A 27,399-nucleotide genomic window follows, 5' to 3' on the forward strand; every position below is an offset into this window, starting at 1 on the left:
CACATGGGCGGCAAGCCACTCCCATCCAGTCACATGGGCAGCAAGCCACTCCCATCCGGTCATATGGGTGGCAAGCCACTCCCACAAAGGAGGCCACACCCACAGAGTAGGTTCCAACAATTTTTGAAACCCACCACTGGTGGCTAGGGTGGGTGTGGCCAGCATGACCACTCATGTCAGGGGTTGGGAGTGCGCCTGTGGTGGCCCGAATACTCTGCCCGTGAAAACAGACTCCCGCGCTCCGTTTTTGCCTGGAACGGCCTCCTGCAAACCCTCTGCCAGCGGAAACGGAGCTCGGAAGGGTCTTGCAAGCTCCATTTTTGCTGGCAGAGGCACCGCGGGGGCTGGTCCATCGCTGTTTCCGGGGTGGCCCTGTGGGCCAGATCTAAGCACCCCGCACGCCGGACCTGGCCCTTGGTTTGACACCCTGGTCTAGAGAAAAGACGGACTAGTCGGGACATGATACCAGTATTTGAGGAGCTGCCACAAAGAGGAGGGCGGTCAACATATTCCTTTTTTTGTAAAAGTTTTTTTAAATTTTTTTCCCCTTTCAAACAATTCATTAATCAGTTGTGTCGTCTGAATAGAATTTTTTTTGTGATTAATTGTTGGAACTATAATAGTTATAGTTCCAACAATTAATCAGTGGAACGACTTGCCTCCATTAGTTGTGGATGCTCCAACACTGGAAGTCTTTAAGAAGATGTTGGATAGCCATTTGTCTGGAAGAGTATAGGGTTTCCTGCCTAGGCAGGGGGTTGGACTAGAAGACCTCCAAGGTCCCTTCCAAATCTGCTATTGTATTGTATTGTATTGTATTATAGCTTACCACCAAATTCTTTATATACATCTATTCTTATTTTAACATTACAACTTAACATATCTCTGCTATAACATTTCTCTTCCTAAATTATTTAATTTTATCCATATTCATTTTCTAACCAATGATAAAAATGAATATGGATAAAAATATAAAATTAATTTAGGAAGAGAAATGTTATAACAGAAGATATATTAAGTTATAATGTTAAAATAAGAATAGATGTATATAAAGAATTCGGTGGTAAGCTATAATACAATACAATAGCAGAAGTGTGTGTGTGTGTGTGTGTTATTTTATATTACAATCAGATTCGTCTTTCCTTTAATTGCTGGTGTAAATCTACTCATTTTCTGCACAATCTAATATTTTCTTAATCACCTTTTCATCTTTAGGTATTTCTTCAGCTTTCCAATTTTGTGCAAATACAATTCCAGCCGCAGCTGTTACACGTGACATGATTGATGCTAGAAGTGCATTATTGAAATATTGGATAATGAAAAAAAGGAAGGATGACGTCTTTGAATATTAGAATGATAGGGGAAGGGGGGAAAAAGGAAGGGCTAAAATAGAGGTAGAAATAAGAAGGAAAAAATGGCAAAAACAGATGTTAAGATGATACAGTGTATGGTAGAACTATGAGAAGGTTTAGAATTGAAAGATGATAGTAGAAATTACGTGTTAGTAAAACTAAACATGAAAATGAAATATAATTACTAGGAATAATACTGTCATGTTTATTGGTATTGAACTGTATGACTGACACCCAGGAATCAAACCATTCACACAATGAGAGGTATGGAAATAAAATAAAAAACTTTATTAATAAAAAATAAGAAACAACGCTTGGAAGCTAACCAAGGAGAGAAGCAATCTGGAATTAAGGAGAAACTTCCTAAGAGTGAGGGCAATGAACCAGTGGAACAACTTGCCACCAGATGTGGTGGGGGCTTCACCACTGAAGGTTTTTAAGAAGAGACTGGACAGTCACTTGCCTGAAATGGTATAGAATCTCCTGCTTGATCAGGGGGCTGGACTAGAGGACCTCTAGGTCCCTTCCGGCTCTATTCTGATTCTGTCGTGGGGAACAAGCCAACTTTCGTGGCTTGCCTTGAAAGCAGCTGGGACCTCTTGGCGCCCCCACACCCCGCCATGGATGGTGGAGGGGGGGGACCCCCGCAATCCTCCAAGCCCCAAGTCCTGCTGCGCGGGGCGGCCTCCCTCCGAGCCGCGCCCTCCCCCGGGGGAGCGATATTAGCCCCTCCCCGAGGAAGCGTCTCTGGCTACTTTGAGCCTCCCGGGAAGGGAGCATCGCGGCGTCCGCTGTTGCCGCTGCGCCGCTTCGGGCTCGCCTTCGCTCCGGGATGGCGCTGCTTTCCGACGAGCTCCCGGCGCCCAACTTGACGCGCGTCAGGATCCGCCCGCAGGGTTGCGGCGCCGGGGCGCTGCTTGACCGCTTCGGGGTCTTTGTCCAGGCGCTGCTGGCCTTGGTCGCCTTCAGCACGCTGATGCGTGAGTGGCTTTGCTTTTTCTTTTCCCTCTCTTTTCCCTTCTTCCCTTCCCTTTCCCTTTCTTGCCTCTTCTGGCGTTTTTCTCTCTGCTCCTCTCTCCTTCCTTCTTTCCTTTTACTTTGCGCTTCTTTCTCTTTTCTTTCTGGTTTCTCTCTTTTTCTGTCCCCCCCTTTCCTCTTCCTTCTTTTTCTCTTTTCTCTGTCCTGCCTTTTTCTCCACTTTCCCTTGTTTCTTTCTTGTTTCTTTTCCCCCATTTCTTTGCTCCTTTCTCCTTCCCTTCCTTTCTCTTTTCCCCCCTCCTGTCTTTCTCACTTCTTCCCTTTCCTTTCTCCTTCCTGGCTCATTTCCCGATTCCTTCCTTCCTTCCTTCCTTCCTTCCTTTCTTCCTTCCTTCCTGTCTTTCTATCTTCTTCCCTTCCTTTCCTCACTTTCTTTTCTCCCTCTGTTTTCTCTTTGTTTTTTTCACTTCTGCTCTTCCCTTTCTGTTTCTTTTTCTCCCTTTTTCTCTGCTCCTTATCCTTTTCTTCTTTCTGGTCTTTCTCGCTTCTTTCCTTCCCTTTCTCCTTTTTTCATCTCTCTCTCTCTTCTCTCCCTCTTCCTCTCCCCCCCTCTCTTCTCTCTCTCTCTCTTCTCTCTCTCCCCCCTTCTCTCTCTCTCCCACTCTCTCTCCCAACTTCCTTCCTTTCTCTGCTTCCTTCTCCTCCGCTTGTCTTCCAGGCACAGTATTTGCCTTGCTTTCGATAACCAAAGATCTTTCCAAATTTCTGAGATGGAGAACTTGAACAGAGTGACACCAGAAGGCCACTTTGTGTAGAGAAATGATGGGCAGTCAGTGGGTTAGGTGGAACTCGGTAGGCAAAATGTGCTGGTTCCTTTGATATATCTGAGAAAATGCTTTCTTTTCTTTTTCTTTAAACTTTTACCAATCCTCACTGCTACTCGCTTTGGTCTGCCGCTAATCAACCTTCGGGGAAGAGTTGACCTCATCCTGGGCCTATTAATTGATGGCTAATTTGCACGTAGACCTTATTCTGGGGTTACTCTTATTCTGTGTATGGGGTTCGAATCAAATCCAGTTTGGGCTTGGAGTCATTTGGTTTCATTGGGGATTTTTGAACAGTTTCTTTTTTTAAAAAAAATCTCCCGCTTTAAAGCAAAGAATGTAAAAATAATCAAAATAATCTCAGATTTCGAATGAGTACTGCTCCCCAATCCTGTAATACTCCTAGCATAATAGAAACTTTTGAAATTTGAGTTATTCTTCTTTCTATAATCTTGAGATCTAGAAGCTTGATTGTTGTCTTTTGGTTCTATCTACCTATCTCTCTCTCTCTCCCTCCCTCCCTCTCCCTCCATTCACCCTTCCATCCATCCATCTGTCTGTCTGTCTCTATCCAACTATCTCTATCCGTCTATCCATCCATCTATCCATCCATCTATCCATCCATCCATTTGCCATCCATCCATCCATTATCCATATCTATGTATCGGTCTGTCTGTCTATCTCTATCCGTCTATATACTAGTCTATCTATCTCTATCCATCCATCCACCCATCCATCTATCCATCCATCCATCCATCCATCCATCCATCCATCCATCGCTATCTCGGTCTATCTGTCACGTATCTAGTTCTCTTTATCTACCTTCAGTTATTTATCTACATCTCTATCCGTCCGTCCATCCATCCATCCATCCATCCATCCATCCATCCATCCATCCACCATATCTTTATGTCTATCTGTCTATGTATCTATGTATGTATCTATCTCTATCTTTCTATCTTTCTATCTATCGATCCATCCATCCATCCATCCATCTATATCCATCTGTCTGTCTGTCTGTCTGTCTGTCTGTCTATTTATCTCTATCTATCCATCCACCTACCCATCCATCTATCTATCTATTGCTATCTCTATCTATCTGTCACATATCTCGTTCTATCTTTAATCTATCTTCAATTATTTATCTACATCTCCATCCGTCCATCCATCCATGAATCTCTCTCTTATCATACTTAAGAACTGCTCATCTCCCTCACTCTGGCACTCCGGGCAGTTTACAATTTTAGGGCTTCCATTTATTGTTTTATGGAAGGTTTTAAGAGACCAAATATGGCTTTTCTGTGGCAAAGACGGTCCGGGATCTTTGCCTCTTATTGGGCCATCGGTAGTGAAAACTCCAAAGCCACAAACTTTTTCTCTTCCCCCCCTCACCCGCCACATCCTGTCAGCCCGGCCTTCCTTTCCTAGGCCTCCCTGCCAGATTTGGCATCTCGGCTTTGGCAACGTGAGGCTGTGTGCCGGCTGGCGGCTTTTCTGTGGGGCAGCTGCTAGCCATTGTTTCACCCACTTGGCCATCTGGAGAAGCTGAGCTGAATGGGAGTGGGAGACGGGAGGGGGGGGAAATGTGGTCCCTGGGGCTGGGTTGAAGGAGCCCTGCAGCCTGGAACTTTTTAGCGGCCCCTCTCTCTCCTGGGTTTTTTTTCCCAACAAAATAAAGTTTAGGGCCCTTTGGCGTGGTGAGGATGCTAAACAGCAGCCTTGCTGGGCACCAAAAGATGTATCTGGCGTAGCATCTTGTTCCCACACAGTGACTTATCAGAGAGGCCCAGAAAGTCTATGAACTGGACACCAGAATTACCGTGTTTCCCCGAAAATAAGACAGGGACTTATTATAGCAATAGCAATAGCAGTTAGACTTATATACCGCTTCATAGGGCTTTCAGCCCTCTCTAAGCGGTTTACAGAGTCAGCATATTGCCCCCAACAGTCTGGGTCCTCATTTCACCCACCTCGGAAGGATGGAAGGCTGAGTCAACCTTGAGCCGGTGAGATTAGAACCGCTGAACTGCAGATAACAGTCAGCTGAAGTGGCCTGCAGTATTGCACCCTAACCACTGCGCCACCTCGGCTCTTTTGACCCCTGAAATAAGCGCTTGGCCTTATTTTCAGGGGGGTCTTCTTATTTTTGAGGTGCAGGGGGCGGCGAGCGTGGGAGGGAGGGCTTATTTTAGTGCATGGGCTCGAAAGCCCCGATTGGGCTTATTATCCGGGGAGGCTTTATTTTCGGGGTTGAAAACAGGGTAGCATTCTTCTCTCTGCGTTTTGAGCAAAGTGGCTGGCGGAAACCTCTAATACCCACCAGAGCTGCAAATCTTTTTTTCTTTTTTTACATTTAATTTTCAAACCTGCTTCCAAATAGGACCGACTGCAACCAGCCTGCCTTCCCATTGAGGGCCCGTATATGCTGCAGAAAATATCCACAGACACTCCCCCCCCCTCAACGTCCTGGACGTGAGCGGTTTCCACTTCTCCCTTCTGGACACTGCTATCGGCAGGAATGGCTAACCTTTTTTGGCTCGGGGGCCAAAAATACACAGGCATGCACAATAGTGAGCATGAGCGTGCCCACACCCATAACTCAATCCCCCCCATGCAGCCCCCCATGCACCCCCCCACGCATGCATGCACAACCTCCCTCACCCTTCAGAAGCCTGGGGAAGGCAAAACCAGCCTCCCCCAGCCCCGCAAAAGCTCTCCGGAAGCCGGAAACAGCCCGTTTTTGAACTTTTGGTAGGCCCATTTTTCACCCTCCCCAGGCTTCGGAGGTTTTCCTGAAGCCTGAGGAGGGCGAAAAACGGCATCCCCCGTCTCCTGGAGGCTCTCCGGAAGCCAAAAATGGACTGTTTATTTGGAAGTTTACTGTGTAAGTTTTAGGGGTCACACCCAGATGCAATTGGTTCGGCACTGGCCAATAGTTATAGTGTTCTGGGTTCATGTGATCGCAATTTATGCCTTTTTTTGGGGCCAATGTCCGCCTTTTTCGGCTGGTTTCTTAGAAAAAGAATGTAGTTAGGAATATATTGATTTGCTTAACCGCCGCTACAAAAACATTGTTTAATTAGGTCCAATCTTTGGGTAACTCAACTTAGAATGGAGATTAAAAAGGTAGCCTGTCCAATCATTTCTGATTCATCTGTTTCTTGACCAAGGGAGCCAAGACATTTTCCGTGGTCATGTGGCCAGACTCACACGACACAGTTACAGTCCCACCAAAGTGGTACCTATTTATCTACTTGCATTTGCATGCTTTTTGAACTGCTAGGTGGGCAGGAGAGTGGAAGATTATTCATGTCGAATCCTGGGTCTCGGGAAGGTCATAAGATCTAAGTAAGGAACATCAAGTTTAACAGACTGAATGCAACATATTTAAGGCTCATCCAGCCAGATGGTTTTCTTAAATATATTTTTCCATTTATCATATTTTCAAAAAAAAATTAAAAAAATATTTTCTTTTCACAGTCAAACGATTTAAGGAGCCCAAAGAAGAGAGGCGATCTTGGAGAATATGGTAAGATATATGTGTTGATGGATGGATGGATGGATAGATAGATATAGATATGGATGGATAGAAAGAAAGAAAGATAGAGAGAGAGAGAGAGAGAGAGAGATGGATAATGGATGGATGGATGGATGGATGGATGGATGGATGGATGGATGGATAGATAGATAGATAGATAGATAGATAGATATGGATGGATGGATGGATGGATGGATGGATGGATGGATGGATGGATGGATGGATAGATAGATAGACAGATAGATGATAGGTAGGTAGGTAGGTAGATAGATAGATAGATAGATGATAGATAGATAGATAGATAGATAGATAGATAGATAGATAGATAGATAGATAGATAGATAGATATGGATGGCTGGCTGGATGATGGCTGGATAGGTAGGTAGGTAGGTAGGTAGGTAGGTAGGTAGATGATAGATAGATAGATAGATAGATAGATAGATAGATAGATAGGTAGGTAGGTAGGTAGGTAGGTAGGTAGGTAGGTAGGTAGATGGGTAGATGGATAATAGATGGATGGACGGATAGATGATGGATGAATGGAATGACCCCAAGCTCCGTCTGGAACCTAACAGGGTCCATCAGTCGCCTGGGGCGGAACCACCTGGTCGGTTCCTCCTCCCCACAGTGGGGGTTTGGCCTCCGGAAGTCTAGCCTCAGTAGGTAGTGGTCTGACCACGACAGGGGAATGATCTCATTTCCCCTCAGACCAAGATCATAACTCCACTGCTCCGAGAGGAATACGAGGTCGAGTGTGTGCCCCGCTGAGTGGGTAGGGCCTCGAATTACCTGGGTCAGGCCCATGGCTGTCATGGAAGCCATGAACTCCTGCGCTCCGTCAGAGTGTTCACCGAGCGAAGGCAGATTGAAGTCCCCCAGAACCATTAGTCTAGGGAACTCAATTGCTAGCTCGGCAATGGATGGATGGATGGATGGATGGATGGATGGATGGATGGATGGATAGATAGATTGGTGGATGGGTAGATGGATAATGGATGGATGGATGGACAGATAGATGATGGATGGATGGATGGATAGATAGATGGGTAAATGGATAATGGATGGATGGATGGATGGATGGACGGATAGATGATGGATGGATGGATGGATAGATAGATAGATAGATAGATAGATTGGTGGATGTGTAGATGGATAATGGATGGGTGGATGGATGGATAGATGATGCAGGGATGGATGGATGGATAGATAGATAGATAGAGAGGTGGATAGATGGGTAGATGGATAATGGATGGATGGATGGATGGACGGATAGATGATGGATGGATGGATGAATAGATTAGTGGATGGGTAGATGGATAATGGATGGATGGATGGATGGATGGATGGATGGATGGATGGATAGATATTGATCCCCTATTGCAACCTTCTGACGAGCAAAGTCAATGGGGAAGCCGGATTCACTTAACAACCAGGTTTACTAACTTATCCACTGCAGCGATTCACTTAGCGGCGGTGGCAAGAAAACTCGTACAATGGGGCAAAGCTCACTTAACAAATGTTTCACTTAGCAACAGAAATGTTGGGCTCAGTTGTGGTGGTAGGTCGGAGGACGACTTGTACTTTTCCTTTCCTGTTCTGTTTGATTAATTAAAATCCTCTCCCAAGCCTTTAAAGCACGCTTATCTCTTGAATCCAAATTCTTTCAAGGTTTTATGACACCTCCAAGCAAGCCCTCGGAGCTGTCTTCATCCACTTTGCCAACGTCTTCTTATCTGACCTGACGGAAAACGATCCATGTTCTCTGTGAGTTTGGCTTTTGGGTATAAAGAGTTGTGCCGTTTGTTGTTAGTTGAGAAGTCGTGTCCGACCCATCACAATCCCATGGACAACGTTCCTCCAGGCCTTCCTGTCCTCTACCATCCTCTGGAGTCCATTCAAGCTCATGCCGACTGCTTCGGTGACTCCATCCAGCCTCCTCATTCTCTGCCGTCCCCTTCTGCTTTTGCCCTTCATCCTTCCCAGCATGAGGCTCTTCTCCAGGGAGTCCTTCCTTCTCATTAGGTGGCCAAATTACTTGAATTTCCTCTTCAGGATCTGGCCTTCTAAAGAGCAGTCAGGGTTGATCTCCTCTAGGACTGACCGGTTGGATAGACTTGCAGTCCAAGGGAGTCCCAGGAGTTGAGCCTTTAGACCTGTTCTATTTCCCTAGATTCCTGGTTCGCAGCAAATCATGGTTAGTTTTTGCATCTAAATGGGGGAACTGTGGTATATACACTCCATGGCTTTGTAACGAACGAGAATCCATAATCCGCTTCCTCCTTTGCATGGATTGGAGTTATAAAGCACTCCATAGTTACAGCCCAAAGGGACTGAGTTCACATATTTATTTCATGTTTTTATTTACGAAGCTATATCTTGCCTTTATTATTATTTTGATAAATAAAGATAAGTGAATAAGTTAAGAGGCCATGCTCCTTTTTCTTCCGATTTTGCCCACAACAATCACCCTGTGAGGTGGGTTGGGATGAAAGAGGGGGGGACCGGCCCAAAGTCACCCAGCTATCTCCCATCTTTATAGTGGGGATAGAACTCACAGTCTCCTAGTAATTGGGCCCAGGGTTATCCAGCTGGCTTTTATGCCTAAGGTAGGACTAGAACTCACCATCTCCTGGTGATGGCCCCAAAAATCACCCAGCCAGCTTTCATGCTTAATTGGAGACTAGAACTCACAGTCTCCAGTGGGTGATGGACCCAGAGTCATCCAGCTGGCTTTTATGCCTGATGGGACTAGAACTCACAGTCTCCTGGTGATGGGCCAAAATCACTGGGTTTTATGCTTAATGCAGGACTAGAACTCACAGTTTCCTGGTGATTGGCCCATGGTCACCCAGCTGGCTTTCAAGGCTAAAGTGGGACTAGAACTCACAGTCTCCTGGTGATTGACCCATGATCACCCAGCTGGCTTTCAGGACTAAAGTGGGACTAGAACTCACAATCTCCTGGTGATTGACCAAGAGTCACCCAGCTGGCTTTCATGGCTAAAGTGGGACTAGAACTCACAGTCTTCTGGTGATTGGCCCATGGTCACCCAGCTGGCTTTTATATCTAAGGTAGGACTAGAACTCACCATCTCCTGGTGATGGCCCCAAAAATCACCCAGCCAGCTTTCATGCTTAATTGGAGACTAGAACTCACAGTCTCCAGTGGGTGATGGACCCAGAGTCATCCAGCTGGCTTTTATGCCTGATGGGACTAGAACTCACAGTCTCCTGGTGATGGGCCAAAATCACTGGGTTTTATGCTTAATGCAGGACTAGAACTCACAGTTTCCTGGTGATTGGCCCATGGTCACCCAGCTGGCTTTCAAGGCTAAAGTGGGACTAGAACTCACAGTCTCCTGGTGATTGACCCATGATCACCCAGCTGGCTTTCAGGACTAAAGTGGGACTAGAACTCACAATCTCCTGGTGATTGACCAAGAGTCACCCAGCTGGCTTTCATGGCTAAAGTGGGACTAGAACTCACAGTCTTCTGGTGATTGGCCCATGGTCACCCAGCTGGCTTTTATATCTAAGGTAGGACTAGAACTCACAGTCTCCTGGTGATTGGTCCAAAGTCACCTGGCTGGCTTTCATGCCTAAGGCAGGACTAGAACTCCCAGTCTCCTGGTGATGGGCCGAGAGTCACCCAGCTGGCTTTCATGCCTAGGCAGGACTAGAATTCCCAGTCTCCTGGTGATGGGCCGAGAGTCACCCAGCTGGCTTTCATGCCTAAGGACTAGAACTCACAGTCTCCTGGTGATGGGCCGAGAGTCACCCAGCTGGCTTTCATGCCTAAGGTAGGACTAGAACTCACAGTCTCCTAGTGATTGGTCCATGATCACCTGACTGGCTTTCATGCCTAAGGCAGGACTAGAACTCACAGCCCCCCGATTTCTAGCCTTGTATTTCACCACTGGACCAGATTGGCTCTCTTAAAGTTTCCCCTTGTTTCTCTCCTGGTTCTGCCACAGTTATTTGATGAACTTCATCCTGGATGCCACTTTGGGAATGCTGCTGATCTGGCTCGGGGTGAAAACAGTCTCATGGATGGTGGTGTGGTGCCAATGTCCCTCTCTTGTCTTTGGCGAGTACGGTAAGTCAAGGCTGCTCCCGTGGCTGCCAATTTGCCTCAGGTGGGGAGGGGAAGTAGAATGTCTAAACTCCTAGCTTGTAGGCCAGATGAGTCAAGCACTGGCCACGCCCATGCCCAAGTGGCACTTGGAACAGAGTTCTTTTCAGGTGGGGAGGGGGAGTAGAATGTCTAAACTCCTAGCCCGCAGGCCAGATGAGTCAAGCACTGGCCACGCCCACGCCCAAGTGGCAGTTGGAACAGAGTTCTTTTCAGGTGGGGAGGGGGAGTAGAATGTCTAAACTCCTAGCCCGTAGGCCAGATGAGTCAAGCACTGGCCACGCCCACGCCCAAGTGGCAGTTGGAACAGAGTTCTTTTCAGGTGGGGAGGGGGAGTAGAATGTCTAACTCCTTAGCATCAGGGCGTGTTAATAATACTATTAAGAAATACTAATGCTCCAATGTTCATTTCAAAAACTCCTTCTTCTAAGTGAGCACCTAGAAGCCAAGAGGATCATATGTGCCAAATTTCAAGTTTGTAGGCTTTACGGTTTTGGAAATTTCATGATGATGCATGAGAAGTATTTCACTTTTATATATATAGATAGGCCTGTAATTGTGCAGGCTAGAAACTGCACAATTAATAAAGAATAAAAATGAAGACTTGCTAAGGCTAGGCAAAAGAATTTTCAAATTCTTACGTGGTCTCCATGTACATAAATTTACTTGAATTTTGATTTAAGAAACTGTATGAGTAATCCTCAACTTATAATCATTTGTTTATAGTGACTGTTTGGGCTGAAAGTTACAACAGCACTGAAAAAAAAAACCACACTTACAGCCACTGCAGCATCCTCGTGGTCACGCGATCAAAATTTGCAAGGCTTTCCTGTATGTCTTTGTAAATATTTTGGGGTCAGTTGCTAAATTGTTGTTGAATTGCTCTTTCGATTTTCCATTTGGAAGCCGTCCAGATTTGGAATTTTAAAACAAGCAATTCTGCTTAAGTTGAGCCCATGCAGTTGGTTTGTTTGTTTTAAGTATTTCTTAACGTTTTAAATTTCAGAAGAGGTCATCAAGCATAATCGCTTTTTTCCCCCCCTTCTCTTCATTTTTTATTTCTTCTTTCGTATTTTGTATTTCAGGATTCGTAGTCTAGTAAAGCCCCACCAGGGGGCAGCAGCTCCTACCAAATAGAGATAATTTTGCAGGTCCAAATTTTCTTTAAAGATTCTGACCAAGGGGATTGGCCAGAAAGGGGCCACAGAATGTCAGCACCTTTCCTAGTCTTTCAGGTACAGGTACTAAAAACCTGTAGCTATTTAGGACTGCAGTGTTTTGGTTGCAAAAGGCAACTGACGGGCTATCAGGCCAGGAAGAGGAGGAGGAGAGGAAGGGGGAGGAGGAAGAAAAGAAGGGATGGATGGATGGATGGAGGAGAAGGAGGAGGAGGAAGAGGATGACTGGGGGGGGTCCTTATGTTTTCTGAGCTTGGTTGATTTCTTCCAGCTGTTTCATTACCAAACTAGGTAACGTCATCAGTGCTAGAAAAGAGCAGAGTTGGAGGAGGGGGAGGAGGGGGAGAGGGAGGGGGAGGAGGAAGGATGTATGGAGTGGGTGGGTGGATGGATGGGCGGTGGAGGAGGAAGAGGATGAATGTGGGGTCCTTGATGTTCTCTGAGCTTCCGTGTTTTCTTGCAGACGTTTCATTACCATACTAGGTAACATCATCAGTTCTAGAAAAGAGCAGGGTTGGAGGAGGAGAAGGAAGCTGAAATGGGGGTGGAAGAAAAGAAGGGATGGATGGATGGAGGAGAAGGAGGAGGAGGAAGAGGATGACTGGGGGGTCCTTATGTTTTCTGAGCTTGGTTGATTTCTTGCAGCTGTTTCATTACCAAACTAGGTAACGTCATCAGTGCTAGAAAAGAGCAGAGTTGGAGGAGGGGGAGGAGGGGGAGAGGGAGCGGGAGGAGGAAGGATGTATGGAGTGGGTGGGTGGATGGATGGGCGGTGGAGGAGGAAGAGGATGAATGTGGGGTCCTTGATGTTCTCTGAGCTTCCGTGTTTTCTTGCAGACGTTTCATTACCATACTAGGTAACATCATCAGTTCTAGAAAAGAGCAGGGTTGGAGGAGGAGAAGGAAGCTGAAATGGGGGTGGAAGAAAAGAAGGGATGGATGGATGGAGGAGAAGGAGGAGGAGGAAGAGGATGACTGGGGGGTCCTTATGTTTTCTGAGCTTGGTTGATTTCTTGCAGCTGTTTCATTACCAAACTAGGTAACGTCATCAGTGCTAGAAAAGAGCGGAGTTAGAGGAGGGGGGGGAGGAGGAGGAGGAGGAGGAAGAAGGATGTATGGAGTGGGTGGGTGGATGGATGGGCGGCGGAGGAGGAAGAGGACGACTGTGGGGTCCTTGATATTCTCTGAGCTTCCTCGTTTTCTTGCAGACGTTTCATTACCATACTAGGTAACATCATCAGTTCTAGAAAAGAGCGGGGTTGGAGGAGGAGAAGGAAGCTGAAATGGAGAGGAAGAAAAGAAGGGATGGATGGATGGATGGATGGATGGATGGATGAGCAGGAGGAGGAGGAAGAGGAGGACTGTGGGGTCCTTATGTTTTCTGAGCTTGGTTGATTTCTTCCAGCTGTTTCATTACCAAACTAGGTAACGTCATCAGTGCTAGAAAAGAGCGGAGTTAGAGGAGGGGGGGGAGGAGGAGGAGGAGGAGGAGGAGGAAGAAGGATGTATGGAGTGGGTGGGTGGATGGATGGGCGGCGGAGGAGGAAGAGGACGACTGTGGGGTCCTTGATATTCTCTGAGCTTCCTTGTTTTCTTGCAGACATTTCATTACCATACTAGGTAATGTCATCAGTTCTAGAAAAGAGCAGGGTTGGAGGAGGAGAAGGAAGCTGAAATGGGTGTGGAAGAAAAGAAGGGATGGATGGATGGAGGAGAAGGAGGAGGAGGAAGAGGATGACTGGGGGGTCCTTATGTTTTCTGAGCTTGGTTGATTTCTTGCAGCTGTTTCATTACCAAACTAGGTAACGTCATCAGTGCTAGAAAAGAGCGGAGTTGGAGGAGGGGGGGGAGGAGGAGGAGGAGGAGGAGGAGGAGGAAGAAGGATGTATGGAGTGGGTGGGTGGATGGATGGGCGGCGGAGGAGGAAGAGGACGACTGTGGGGTCCTTGATATTCTCTGAGCTTCCTCGTTTTCTTGCAGACGTTTCATTACCATACTAGGTAACATCATCAGTTCTAGAAAAGAGCGGGGTTGGAGGAGGAGAAGGAAGCTGAAATGGAGAGGAAGAAAAGAAGGGATGGATGGATGGATGGATGGATGGATGGATGAGCAGGAGGAGGAGGAAGAGGATGACTGGGGGGTCCTTATGTTTTCTGAGCTTGGTTGATTTCTTCCAGCTGTTTCATTACCAAACTAGGTAATGTCATCAGTGCTAGAAAAGAGCGGAGTTGGAGGAGGAGGAGGAGGAGGAGGAGGAGGAGGAGGAGGAGGAGGAGGAGGAGGAGGAAGGATGTATGGAGTGGGTGGGTGGGTGGATGGGCGGCGGAGGAGGAAGAGGACGACTGTGGGGTCCTTGATATTCTCTGAGCTTCCTTGTTTTCTTGCAGACATTTCATTACCATACTAGGTAATGTCATCAGTTCTAGAAAAGAGCAGGGTTGGAGGAGGAGAAGGAAGCTGAAATGGGGGTGGAAGAAAAGAAGGGATGGATGGATGGAGGAGAAGGAGGAGGAGGAAGAGGATGACTGGGGGGTCCTTATGTTTTCTGAGCTTGGTTGATTTCTTGTAGCTGTTTCATTACCAAACTAGGTAACGTCATCAGTGCTAGAAAAGAGCGGAGGAGGAGGAGGAGGAGGAGGAGGTGGTGGTGGTGGTGGTATGGAGTGGGTGGGTGGATGGATGGGCCTCGGAGGAGGAAGAGGATGAATGTGGGATCCTTGATGTTCTCTGAGCTTCCTCGTTTTCTTGCAGACGTTTTATTACCAAACTAGATGACATCATCAGTGCTAGAAAAGTTGGAAGAGGAAAAGGAGGAAGCAGAAGGGGAAGAGGAGGAGAAAAAGGAGGAGGAGAAGGGATGGATGGAAGTAGGAGGAAGAGGAGGAGGACTGTGCGGTCCTTGATATTCTCTGAACTTGAGTTCTTGCAGACATTTCATTACCAAACCAGGTAACACCATCAGTGCTAATTGCACTGATGGTGTTACCTATTTGGGTAATAAAACACCTGCAAGAAATCAACCAAGCTCAGGGAACGCCAAGGACACCTCACAATTCATCCCAGGTCTACAAATAGTCTCTTCTCTTGGCATCCCCAAGCAATGGAGTCTTCTCCAAAAATAGATGGTCCTTAGAATGACAAAAGTTCTCCATTGGGAGCCCATGAACTCAGCAAGCCCTCCAACGTTCTGCGATCTCCCGGCCGTGGTGGATTGGGGGGGGGGAGCTGCTGTTCGGCTCAACAGTGGGAAGTCTTTTTTCTTCCCTCCGCTGGGAGCCAAGGGTGGGCAGGCATTGCCATGGGGATGTCAAAACATTTCCATCACAACTGTACGTTTTGGTGGCCCAGCGAGCTCCTGGATTTGTTTGGAGGGGCAACGAGAGGATGAGACTTCCCACTCCCACTGAAGTAGCTCTCAATGGGACTTTGGTTTGAGAGAAGGAAGCACCTGGCCACTGGGGGTGGGAGGGGGGACGCAGATGCCCTCCCCTCTGGGCAAATGTGTTCAAACAACCCAAGGAACCGATTAAGAGAAAGACCTAATGTTGGAAGTTTTAAAGAAGAAACTGAACAGCCACTTGTCTGAAACGGTATAGTATCTCCTGCTTGAGCAGGGGGCTGGACTAGAAGACCTCCAAGGTCCCTTCCCCTCTCTATTCTGATTCTGAGCCACCATTAGAAGAGAGGGATGTCTTTTCTGCCATCTACTGGTCATAAGGGGTATTGTGGAGCTTTGATTTGATAAACCAACATTTTTTTTTCAAATTTGGTCACTGTCTGGACATTAACTCCCAGAAACCCCCAGCCGGCATGTCATCTAAGATTTGAGGCCTTTTGTCCAACCTTATACGTAGTTTTTGACATCTCTATTGTTCAGAGTTGAGCTGGAATTAATAATTCCTCAGTGGCTTCATTTACCCAGCATCAGAGGTGGGTTCCTACCAGTTCGCACCTATTCGGTAGAACCGGTTCGTCAAATCTACCGGACCGGTTCGAAGAGGTTCCACCAGTGGACCCGGAAAGCAGGCCACACCTACAGAAGAGGTTCCAAAAATTGTTGAAACCCACCACTGCTAAAGGGTTAGGGGTGCAAGGATCTTGTAACTTGACAGCTTTAAGACTTGCGTGCTTCAATGCCAGAGTTCCTGAGCCAATGTGACTGGAGGAGGAATTATGGGAGTTGAAGTGTACAAGTCTTAAAGCTGTCAGGTTTGAAGATCCCCTAGTTTTTTTTTCTAAAGGGTTAGGGGTGCAACTTGACAGCTTTAAGACTTGCATGCTTCAATGCCAGAGTTTCTGAATAGCTACTTGGACCGACCTAAGTACTAATTCATAATTTCATATCCGGTCACAGGGGTGGCAAGCCACTCCCATCCGGTCACATGAGCGGTAAGCCACTCCCACAAAGGAGGCCACACCCACAGAGTAGGTTTGAACAATTTTTGAAACCCACCACTGCCCAGCATATTAGTGTAGTTGAAATATTTAGATGCATTCAGCTGCAGGGGGTTATGGAAATTCAGGCATCATCTTAGCACAGTGGTTCCCAAACTTGGCAACTTTAAGACTTGTGGACTTCAACTCCCAGAATTCTCCAGAGCTGGCTGGAGAATTCTGGGAGTTGAAGTCTACAAGTCTTAAAGTTGCCAAGTTTGGGAACCACTGTCTTAGCACGTTGAATGCAGCAAGCCATTTTATTATGGCAAGGCATGTCATGGAAGCATAGAAATTGATTTGTGAACCCTGGTGTAGAGATCAACATGTTTTTTTTTAATAAAAAGTTTTTTTATTTTATTTTTTGTTACATAATAAAAAAAATTCTTTCGTGAACAGAGTGTTGTCTGGATTCCCCCTTTAACATTTCCGCAAACACATAATTCATTCTCCATTACGTTTCCATTATTTCCAATTTTAGCCGTATACTTTTCTTCTCATATTTAATATATATGAACAATATCATTTTTTTCCCTTCTCTTTAGAAATAAATCAACTTATCATTTCTTTTCCATCTAGTTTCTGTTAGCAATATACGTCTTCAAATTCATTTTTAAATGATTAACATTTAACATAATTACATATTTAAAAGTATTAATATAGCTCACACACATCCTAAATAGAACATACTATTTACCTTGTTTACAGTATTTCATTTCATTCCACTAATTCATACCATTCTGCTAATCTCCGATTCCTAAATTTTCTTTTCGTCTTTTTATATGTCTTATATCTTTTCTTCTGAATTTTTTTCCATTGCTTTTCGATTAATTGTTTGGTTATCTCTTCCCCCAAATTTCTCTTCCCCATCTCCCATTATTTCTCTCGTTATTTTTGCCTAATTCTAGAGATCAACATGTTGTATGAACCACCAACACAAGTGTTTCACAGCTGAGGGAGGATTTAAACCCAGCACGTCAAGAGTCTTACACGAGGTTGGGTTGGGAAAACAGAAATCCCAGTCTCTACCATATTGGGAGGGTTGCCAGACTGGGAGGCTCCAGTAATTCATCTTCTGTACTCTTGTACTTCAAGGGAGTAATAAATCTCTAATATACTCTCTCTCTCTCTCTCTCTCTTTCTCTCTCTGTCCGTCCGAGCGGCAAGCAAAATATTTTCTCTTTAAATGGAAGTGACCTTTTCAGCTATGATTTTTTTTCTTTTTCTTTTATAAGAGCAGTGTAAAAATGGTCATTTGCTGGCCCTTTCCTCACGGCTGTCCAAATTGCTGCAATTTTTTACCCTGCTTCCGTGTGAGCAAGTGTTTGCAAAGATTGATTTTACCCAGATTCTCTCTCTCTCTTTTTTTTTTTAAAGGAGGTTAATGTGTAGTTTTTGTTGAGGACTTGAAATCAACACAGATTTAAAATAGTTTTAGCGTTCGGGTGAAGGACGGCTGAGGAATTGCATGAAGTTTCTCCTTGCGGAGAAACAAGCCCCCCCCCGCCCCCCCGAAACTGTACAGTAAATGTCTATGAAGATTCTCAGTCATCCTGGTCACTGTTGTCCCAAAGATGCTTTTTTCAGGAGGCAACTGGACTTTCTTGTTTTGTCTTTTGAAGACGTTTCGATTCTCACCCAAGAAGCTTCTTCAGCTCTAACTCAACGGCGGGGAATGGAAAGATTTATACTCCTTGCAGACAGCTGGTCGTTTGCGTCCTTTTGCAGTCGTTGAGGCCACTTGGAGGTTTGTCTCTGTCCTCAGGGTCACCTGAATAGTGCAAAGCCTGAGGACAGAGATAAACTTCCAAGTGGCCTCAATGACTCTTCAAAAGGCTGCAAACGACCAGCTGTCTAGTTTAATGGAAAGAAGGAGGGGGGGACGGGACATGATAGCAGTCTTCCAGTATTTGTGGGACTGCCACAAAGAAAAGGGAGTGAAGCTATTCTTCAAGGCACCTGAAGGTAAAACAAGAAGCAATGGGTGGAAACTAATCAAGGAGAGAAGCAACTTAGAACTGAGGAGAAATTTCCTGACAGTTGGAACAATGAATCAGTGGAACAGAAGTTGCCTCCAGAAGTTGTGAATGCCCCAACACTGGAAGTCTTTAAGAAGATGTTCGATAGCCATTTGTCTGGAACGGTATAGGGTTTCCTGCCTAGGCAGGGGGTTGGACTAGAAGACCTCCGAGGTCCCTTCCAACTCTGCTATTGTATTATTGTATAAATCTCCAAGTGGCCTCAATGACTCGCTAAAAGGATGCAGATGACCAGCAGTCTGCGAGGAGTATAAATCCTTCCATTCCCCACCATCCAGCCAGAGCTGAAGAAGCTTCTTGGATGAGAAACAAAATGTCTTCAAAGGAAAAGCAGAAAGTCCAGTTGCCTTTTGAAAAAGCACCTTTGGGACTTTAGTGCAGCTTCTCTCAAGTTTGACAACTTTTAGATACGTGGACTTCAATTCCCAAACTATGGCTTACGCCCTGTGGGGCTTGGTAGGTTGCGATCCGATCCTTGAATCGCACCCAAAAGCAACTGGCAACCAGTGCAGCTTGCGAAGCAGTGGAACATGGGTATATTGAGGTATGCCCATCACTGCCAGTACCAATACTTTCTGGACTAGTTGAAGCTTTCAGCTGGTCTACAAGGGCAGTCCCAGGTAGAGCATATTGCAGCAGTCAAACCAACAGAAGAGAATATTTGTAGCTCGGGAGCTACCCTGTGGGGTCAGTGGTGGGATTCAATTTTTTTTTACTACCAGTTCTGTGGGCGTGGCTTGGCGGGCATGGCAGGGGAAGGATACTGTAAAATCTCCATCCCCTCCCATTCCAGGGGAAGGATATTGCAAAATCCTTATTCCCTCCCCACTCCAGGGGAAGGATATTGCAAAATCCTTATTCCCTCCCCACTCCAGGGGAAGGATACTGCAAAATCCCCATTCCCTTCCCACTCCAGGGGAAGGATACTGCAAAATCCCCATTCCCTCCCCACTCCAGGGGAAGGATACTGCAAAATCCCCATTCCCTTCCCACTCCAGGGGAAGGATACTGCAAAATCCCCATTCCCTCCCCACTCCAGGGGAAGGATACTGCAAAATCCCCATTCCCTCCCCACTCCAGGGGAAGGATACTGCAAAATCCCCATTCCCTCCCCACTCCAGGGGAAGGATACTGCAAAATCCCCATTCCCTCCCCACTCCAGGGGAAGGATACTGCAAAATCCCCATTCCCTCCCCACTCCAGGGGAAGGATACTGCAAAATCCCCATTCCCTTCCCACTCCAGGGGAAGGATACTGCAAAATCCCTATTCCCTCCCCACTCCAGGGGAAGGATACTGCAAAATCCCCATTCCCTTCCCACTCCAGGGGAAGGATACTGCAAAATCCCCATTCCCTCCCCACTCCAGGGGAAGGATACTGCAAAATCCCCATTCCCTCCCCACTCCAGGGGAAGGATACTGCAAAATCCCCATTCCCTCCCCACTCCAGGAGAAGGATACTGCAAAATCCCCATTCCCTTCCCACTCCAGGGGAAGGATACTGCAAAATCTCCATTCCCTTCCCACTCCAGGGGAAGGATACTGCAAAATCCCCATTCCCTCTCCACTCCAGGGGAAGGATACTGCAAAATCCCCATTCCCTCCCCACTCCAGGGGAAGGATACTGCAAAATCCCCATTCCCTCCCCACTCCAGGGGGAGGTTACTGCAAAATCCCCGTTCCCTCCCGATCAGCTGGGACTCAAAAGGCAGAGAACAGATGGGGTGGGGCCAGCCAGAGGTGGTATTTGCCATTTCTCCGAACTACCCAAAATTTCCACTCCCGGCTCTCCAGAACGGGTCAGAACCAGCTGCATACCACCTCTGGATGGTGTCCTTGATGTCCTCTGAGCTTGGCGGTTTGCTTGCAGGCGTCTCACGACCCAACTGGGTAACATCATCAGTGCGTTGACACTAGTCAGGGCATCAGTGCAGTAACACTGATGATGTTACCTAGTTGGGTCATGAGACGTCTGCAAGAAAGCCACCAAGCTCAGAGAGCAGCAAGGACCCCCACAGTAGCCAAACTGCAGAGTGAACAGGGCTCGAGGACTTCTTACTGCCGTTACAAATTATTGAAAAATAGCTTGGGCGAAAGGTAGAATCCAGACCGGTTCTTTCTCTTACAGAATAACAAGAGTTGGAAGGGACCTTGGGGGTCCTAGTGCAACCCCCTGCTCAAGCAGGAGACCCTTATAAGATAGCCCTACAAACAAGGGGCTGTCCAGACTCTTCTTAAAAGCCACCATATGATGGAGCACCATAACTTCCGGAGACAAGTGTGTTCCACTGATTAATTGTTCTCACTGTCAGGAAATTTCTCCTTAGTTCTAAGTTGCTTCCAGTGGTGGATTGCCAGGTTTTTTACTACAGGTTCGGCCGCGCTCCCGCCCACCCGTGCGCAATGCTTCTGCACATGCGTTCAAGAGGATGGGCGGAGCCTCCAGCCGCCGCTGCCACCGGTTGTTTTCCCGATCCTGGCCGAACTGGGAGTAACCCACTTCTGGTTGCTTCTCTCCTTGATTGGTTTCCATCCATTGCTTCTTGTCCCGCCTTCAGGTGCTTTGGAGAATAGCTTGACTCCCTCTTCTTTGGGGCAGCCCCCTTCTGCAGTTTCTGCCGCATACCTCTATCCCAGATTTTTTGGGGGGTCTTTGTTATCATCGATTGTTAAGTCTGGGGGCCTTACGTGGCAGGTGCTGGTCTGTTTGAGTTCCAAAGTCCCAGAGCACTTTAGCTTCTACATTTCCTATTACTTAGTTTGTATTTTGCGGTCCCACCCTTGCAGAATTATGTATAAACAAAATACCAGCATAACTACAGTAGACCTCACAATTATATGCCATCAACTCGGTGTCGAGGCTTAGCAAACACACCCAACAGTAGTTTTTTTTAAAGAGTGGGTGTAATTTGGCGTACCGTGGAATCATTTGTAATGACTGGTTTGTGAGTAACCCGTTGTGAGAGCTCAGAGGTGGGTTCCTACCAGTTCGCACCTGTTCAGTAGAACCGGTTCGTCAAATCTACCGAACCGGTTAGAAGAGGTTCCACCAGTGGACCCGGAAAGCAGGCCACACCTACAGAAGAGCTTCCAAAATTTTTTGAAACCCACCACTGACACACACACACAGACTCACACAGAGAGAGAAAGAGAAAGAAAGAAAGAAAGAAAGAAAGAAAGAAAAAAGAAGAAGAGTGAGAGATGAAAGAAAAAAAAAGGGACAGAGAGACAAACGGAAGGAAAGAAGAGAGAGAGAGAGAGAGAGAAAGGAAACACATGGCCAGCAAGCCACTCCCACCAGGTCACATGGCCGGCAAGCCACTCCCACAAAGGAGGCCACACCCACAGAGTAGGTTCCAAATTTTTTTGAAACCCACCATTGTGAGAGCTGCTGATGAGATACTTGTGCAAAGCAACTGGGGGTACCTGGGTGGGCGGGGGGGGGGGGCGTTTGGCATTATTTGAGATCAAGAAACAAGGTAATTGGGTCAGACAGTTTAAGAACCATTGCCGTAGATGGACAATTCCTACGTATGCAGGAATTGGGTATGTCTAGTCCATGGGTTGGCAACCTGGTCCCTACCGCCCACTAGTGGGCGTTTCGGGATTCCAGGTGGGCGGTAGGGACTTCAGAGTCCTTTTGAGCGAGTGGGCAGGCTCGAGCGCACACATCAATAAACCAACGTGCGCGTGCACGCAAACAAGCAAACACGTGGCAAGAGGAAGGGGAGGAGTGGAAACTGATAGCAGGGACAGGCAGATAGGTTTTGTTATCTTATAAAATAAAGCGGAGCAGAGCAGTTGCCAAATAGGAGAAAGCAAAATTAATAGGCAGGAGAGAATTGTTGTTGGCTAATAATAACTAGCTTAGCCTTACTTTTGTACACTGCCTTAAGGAAGATTTTAAAAAAAAAGGAGATAAAAAGGAAAAGATTAAAAAAAATTAACAAAAAAAGGGAAGAAAAATAGAGAAAAGGGGATAAAATAAAGGAGGAGAGTAAGCAGTGTTTAGTCTGGCTCATAAATTAAGTTTTGTTATCTTATAAAATAAAAGAAATAAGTAAAGGAAGAAGAAGGAGAAAATTAAAAAAGGGAAAAAGAGATCCTTGATATAGTGAAATACTATAAGAAAGGTAAAGAAGAAGAAGGCAGGAAAAGGAATTTTGTTTTGACGGTGACACTTAATAAAAATTGGCACCTAATACAGCATTGTTTTTGGTGTTTGTAATAAAAGGGAAAAGAGGAGGGGAAAAAGCACTGTGTGGAGTGCAGATCAAAACGTAAAAGCAGTTGTTAAATTGGGAAACAAATTTAGAACCCATGTCTGGAAAAAAGAAATATGCTCATGTTCCGCACTTGCGCAAAAACTGGTGGGCGGTAAGGAAATTTTTCCATCAAGAAAGATCCATTAGTGGGCGGTAGGTAGAAAAAGGTTAAAGGTTAACTACCACTGGTCTAGTTGAATGAAAAGGAGGACTAGGTGGAACATGATAGCAGTCTTCCAACATTTGAGGGGCTGCCATAAAGAAGAGGGAGTCAAGCTATTCTCCAAAGCACTTTAGGGCAGGACAAGAAGCAACGGGGGGGGGGGGGGGAACTAATCAAGGAGAGAAGTAACCTAGAATTAAGGAGAAATATCCTGAGATTGAGGACGATTAACCAGTGGAACAACTTGCCTCCAGAAGTTGTGGGTGCTCCATCACTGGAGGCTTTCGAGAAGAGTTTGGCAGGGCACACGGGGACATTGCAATATGCGCTGTTGCGCATGCATGCTTCTGGCACCTGGGGGAAAAAAAAAACATTAGCCATCACTGGTGTAGGTTGCATTTCGGCACAAAAGAGAAAAAACCCCGCAGCGTTCTTTTTAAAAAAATCTTAAATGATCTTCAAATCATATGCTGCATAGGTTTCTCCTTCTCTTAAGCCCAACTAATAAACATTCTGCAGATGGAACTGGCTAAAAATACTTTGCATATTCTCAGAGGACAAATCCATCTTTCCCCCCCCCCCACACACAACATTTTCCAATTTAAAGCTGCTGTTCCTCCTTTCTCTCTTTCCTCCACGGAGCAATCCTAGACAGAAACAAATGAGAAAATAAATCCTTCCAGATTTGTGGATTGGCTGAATTCTATTCTAGCTCAAGATTTTGTTAGGTTGCTAAATTCCCAGGGAAGAATCGTGTTTGGCTCTCTTGCAACTCGACGCTGGGAATTTGTCTAAAATTTTTTAATAAATTCCTTACGGGCCGAAGCATTTCTTAAAAGCCATTCTTGAACATTTAGGCTGTGATTATTGGTGAATTTATAAAAGTTGGGGGCGCAACTCCGCGCTGTTGGCCTATAGGTAGTCCTCAACTTATGACTGGTCACTTAATGACTTAATGTCCACCTGGACAATGGATTAACGACCGCCACGTTGGCCTAAGGCTTTAAAAATGGGTGCAACTATATCCAGTTAACGATCCAGTTAACGACCGGCACACCTTACAACTGCAATTCTAGGCTCAATTTACGGTAGGGAGGAAGGGGGGGGAGCCAGATTTGCTTAATGACCGAATGAGTCACTTAGCAACTGCAACAATTTGCTTAAAACAACTGGATCCAAAAAGGTCTTAAGTGAGGCAAACTCACCAATAACCCGGCATTGCCCGGGTATTTATTTACTAGGGGGAAAATGTCCAGACCAAACGTAATTTCTATGTTGGATTTCCCCCATTACCAGAGGGAAGGAGTACTGTGAAGCCGTTACCACAGCAACTCCACTGCGCTGCACAGAAGGCCATTTTACAGCAGTACAGTAGAAACCATTTTAAGGCACAACAGGCTGTATCTTAACAGAACACACACCTTGAAGGGGTGTTAGAGGTGTCTTACCACCTCCACCCCCACCCCAGTATTTGTTTCCAGAGAGTAAGTCAACTGTGTACCAAGTTTGGTTGAAATTGCTCAAGGCGTTACAGAGTTATGCTGGAACACACACACACACACACACACACACAGTAATGCGCTAGTGGTGATCATAATAATAATCATATATATATTATAATAATCATAATAATATATTCTTTACTTATACATAATAATCAATCATAATATATTCTTTACTTATACACAATAATCAATCATAATATATTCTTTATTATGTATAAGTAAATCATAATATATTCTTTACTTATACATAATAATCAATCATAATATATTCTTTACTTATACATAAACATCAATCATAATATATTCTTTACTTATACATAATCATCAATCATAATATATTCTTTACTTATACATAATCATCTTTCATCATTTCCTTGTACATAGTAATAATCTTTTATCTGCTAATTTCTACTTCTATTATCTAACCGCTGATAACAGTTAATTTTTCTGCTTCGGCGTTCATTTTTTTTTTTAGCCCACTAAAATCTTTTTTGGGGAGAAGGAAGGGCCGGCTGTCGTCGGCCCCGTCCTTGTTCCGCAGGGCTGGCCTTCACATCCTCAGAAGCCTCCGTCCGGATGTTACATTTCGGCTGGCCTGTTCCTTGGTTTGGCTTCGTGGAGAACTTGCATGCCATAGCATAGCTGTTCCTACGGAGGCAACCCACGGGCAGCTGCAGGTGGGTGGCTCCCCCTCTCGCGAAGGGACGCAGCTTCGGTGCAAGTCAGAACCCACATCTGGAAAGGCTTAGCTGAACAGCTGGGAGCCTCTGAAAGCTTTTGCGGTTGTTGGCGGTTGTTGTTTTTATTGTTTTTTCAGTTGGCTAACCCGTTGTTCCCCTCCAAGGATTTTTCCGTGCCAGATGGAAGAAGATTAGGAGCGTGAAAGAAAAACAAAACAGAGAAGAAAAGGAAGCAATTTATTTGGAAAAGGAGGAGATTGGGAAGGGGGGAGGGGGGCTTCGAAGGCATTTAATACAAAGCGCCCCACCCATCTGCTTTTTGGACTAGAGGCGGCTGGAGGGTGGATTTATCATGCATTCGTTTAGAACTTAGACCAGTGGTGGGTTGCAGGTGGTACGCCCCGTACTGCCCGGAGCACCGGATACCATTCCAGTACAGTGCTCTGGAGGGCCTGCCCGCCTGGGCTCCTTGCCTGTCCTTTAAGCCTTTGGCGCTTCCCCACACACGCATGACTTGTACGGCGCCTGCGCGACACTCCACCAAGCAGTAGGAGCGTCGCGGAGGCTTGTGGAGGTATCGCAGGCAGGTGGGCGACGCCGGGCCCCTTCCAAACATATCAGTTGGAACAGGATCCAGAACCCACCATTGATTTACAACTCATAGAATCTCACAGGGCTGGAAGTGACATCGGCAGAGGTGAGTTCCGGTAGGCACTACTGCCAGTTTGCTCCTGATGTGTGCTGTGCGCGAGCGTGCAGTGCAATAAAAATTGTTCTGCCGATGCCTGGAAGCGAAAAACTGGTTGGGGGTGTGGCAGGCCTGGGTCGCTGCCGATTCCGGCCACCGAGGCCGCCAAACCACTGGCCCGCAGAAGTCTTCTAGTCCAACGCCCTGCTCATGGTAACAGACCTTACATCAGGGATGGCTAACTTTTTTCCCCCCCTCAAGTGCCGAAAGCGTGCACCCGCAATCCATAATGCAATGCCCCCCCCGTGTGCCCCACCCCCTCGCAAGCACGTGCGCCTTCCCGTGTTCCCCCGAGCCTCTGCGCATGCACACATGACCCCCCCATGCTCCCTCGTGCATGTCCGCGTGCTCCCCATGCTCAGTTTTGGGCCTTCCTGAAGCCTCCTGGGACCAAAAACGGGCCCCAGCATCCTGGTCAAACGGTCATCCGGTTTATTTTTGGAAACCTCCAAAATAAATCATATAAATGACGATTGACATTGTTTGTTTCCTATTATGATTTGACTGCTTCTTTAGTATCCTATGACTATTACTCAAGTGTTGTGCCTTACGATTCTTGATGAATGTATTTTTTTTTTCTTTTTATGTAGGTTTAGGTTTAGGTTTCGTTTTATTTATATGCCGCCATATTCCCAGCGGGACTCAGGGCGGCTCACACACCCAAGAGGGGAAGGGAAACACAAGAAGTACAAATACAAGCATTTAAAATAACCAACAGACACACAATCGAGAAGGGAAGGGAACTCATCGACCCCAGGCCTGCCGACACAGCCAGGTTTTAACGGCTTTTCGGAAGGCCTGGAGAGAGGTGAGGGTCCGAATCTCTGCGGGGAGTTCGTTCCAAAGGGCCGGTGCTGCCACAGAGAAGGCCCTCCCCCGGGTAGTAGCCAGATGGCGTTGGCTGATAGACGGAACCCGGAGGAGGCCAACCCTGTGTGATCTAATGGGTCTTTGGGAGGTGATTGGCAGCAGGCGGTCTCTCAAGTACCCAGATCCAATACCATGAAGGGCTTTATAAGTGACGACTAGCACCTTGAAGCGTATCCGGAGACCAATCGGTAACCAGTGCAGCTCGCGGAGGATAGGTGTAACGTGGGTGTTCCGAGGTGCACCCACAATCGCTCGCGCGGCTGCGTTCTGGACGAGCTGAAGTCTCCGAATACTCTTCAAGGGCAGCCCCATGTAGAGCGCATTGCAGTAGTCCAGTCTTGAGGTCACGAGGGCATGAGTGACTGTTGCGAGGGCCTCCTGGTGTACGCTGAGAGCCTTTGCACCGAAGACAAATTCCTTGTGTGTCCAACCACACTTGGCCAATAAATAATAATTCTATTCTAAAGAATTCTATTCTGTTGGAGCCATTTCCAAGGAGCCATGCCAGGCCTTTGCAAACGCTGGATGCCAGGAATGACTTTTCCTGATATTTCTGTCCTCAATTTTCAACATGCAAGGTGTTTTTAATAAGAAAAAGGACGTTTTGCATCTCCAAGGGAGTTGTCCTCCTGTCTCACCCAGGAGATGGGTTAAAAAATGCCTGTCAGGCCTGCAATTATATTCCTTTTAGAATG

At 46.4% G+C, this 27,399-nt stretch overlaps 1 protein-coding gene across 1 annotated transcript in view; it reads left to right on the forward strand.

Moving 5' to 3' along the window:
* The first annotated feature begins 2,184 nt into the window (after positions 1 to 2,184).
* The window catches only part of LOC116511220 (store-operated calcium entry regulator STIMATE-like), a 31,969-nt gene continuing 6,754 nt past the window's right edge, over positions 2,185 to 27,399 (forward strand). Inside the window, exons 1-4 of the mRNA XM_032221089.1 lie at positions 2,185 to 2,332; positions 6,635 to 6,683; positions 8,361 to 8,456; positions 10,666 to 10,787. Of these exons, the coding sequence (XP_032076980.1) occupies positions 2,185 to 2,332; positions 6,635 to 6,683; positions 8,361 to 8,456; positions 10,666 to 10,787 (415 nt within the window). The remainder of the gene's footprint in view (positions 2,333 to 6,634; positions 6,684 to 8,360; positions 8,457 to 10,665; positions 10,788 to 27,399) is intronic.

This window comes from Thamnophis elegans, chromosome 7 (genome assembly GCF_009769535.1).
Source record: "Thamnophis elegans isolate rThaEle1 chromosome 7, rThaEle1.pri, whole genome shotgun sequence".
Taxonomy (NCBI): Eukaryota; Metazoa; Chordata; class Lepidosauria; order Squamata; family Colubridae; genus Thamnophis; species Thamnophis elegans.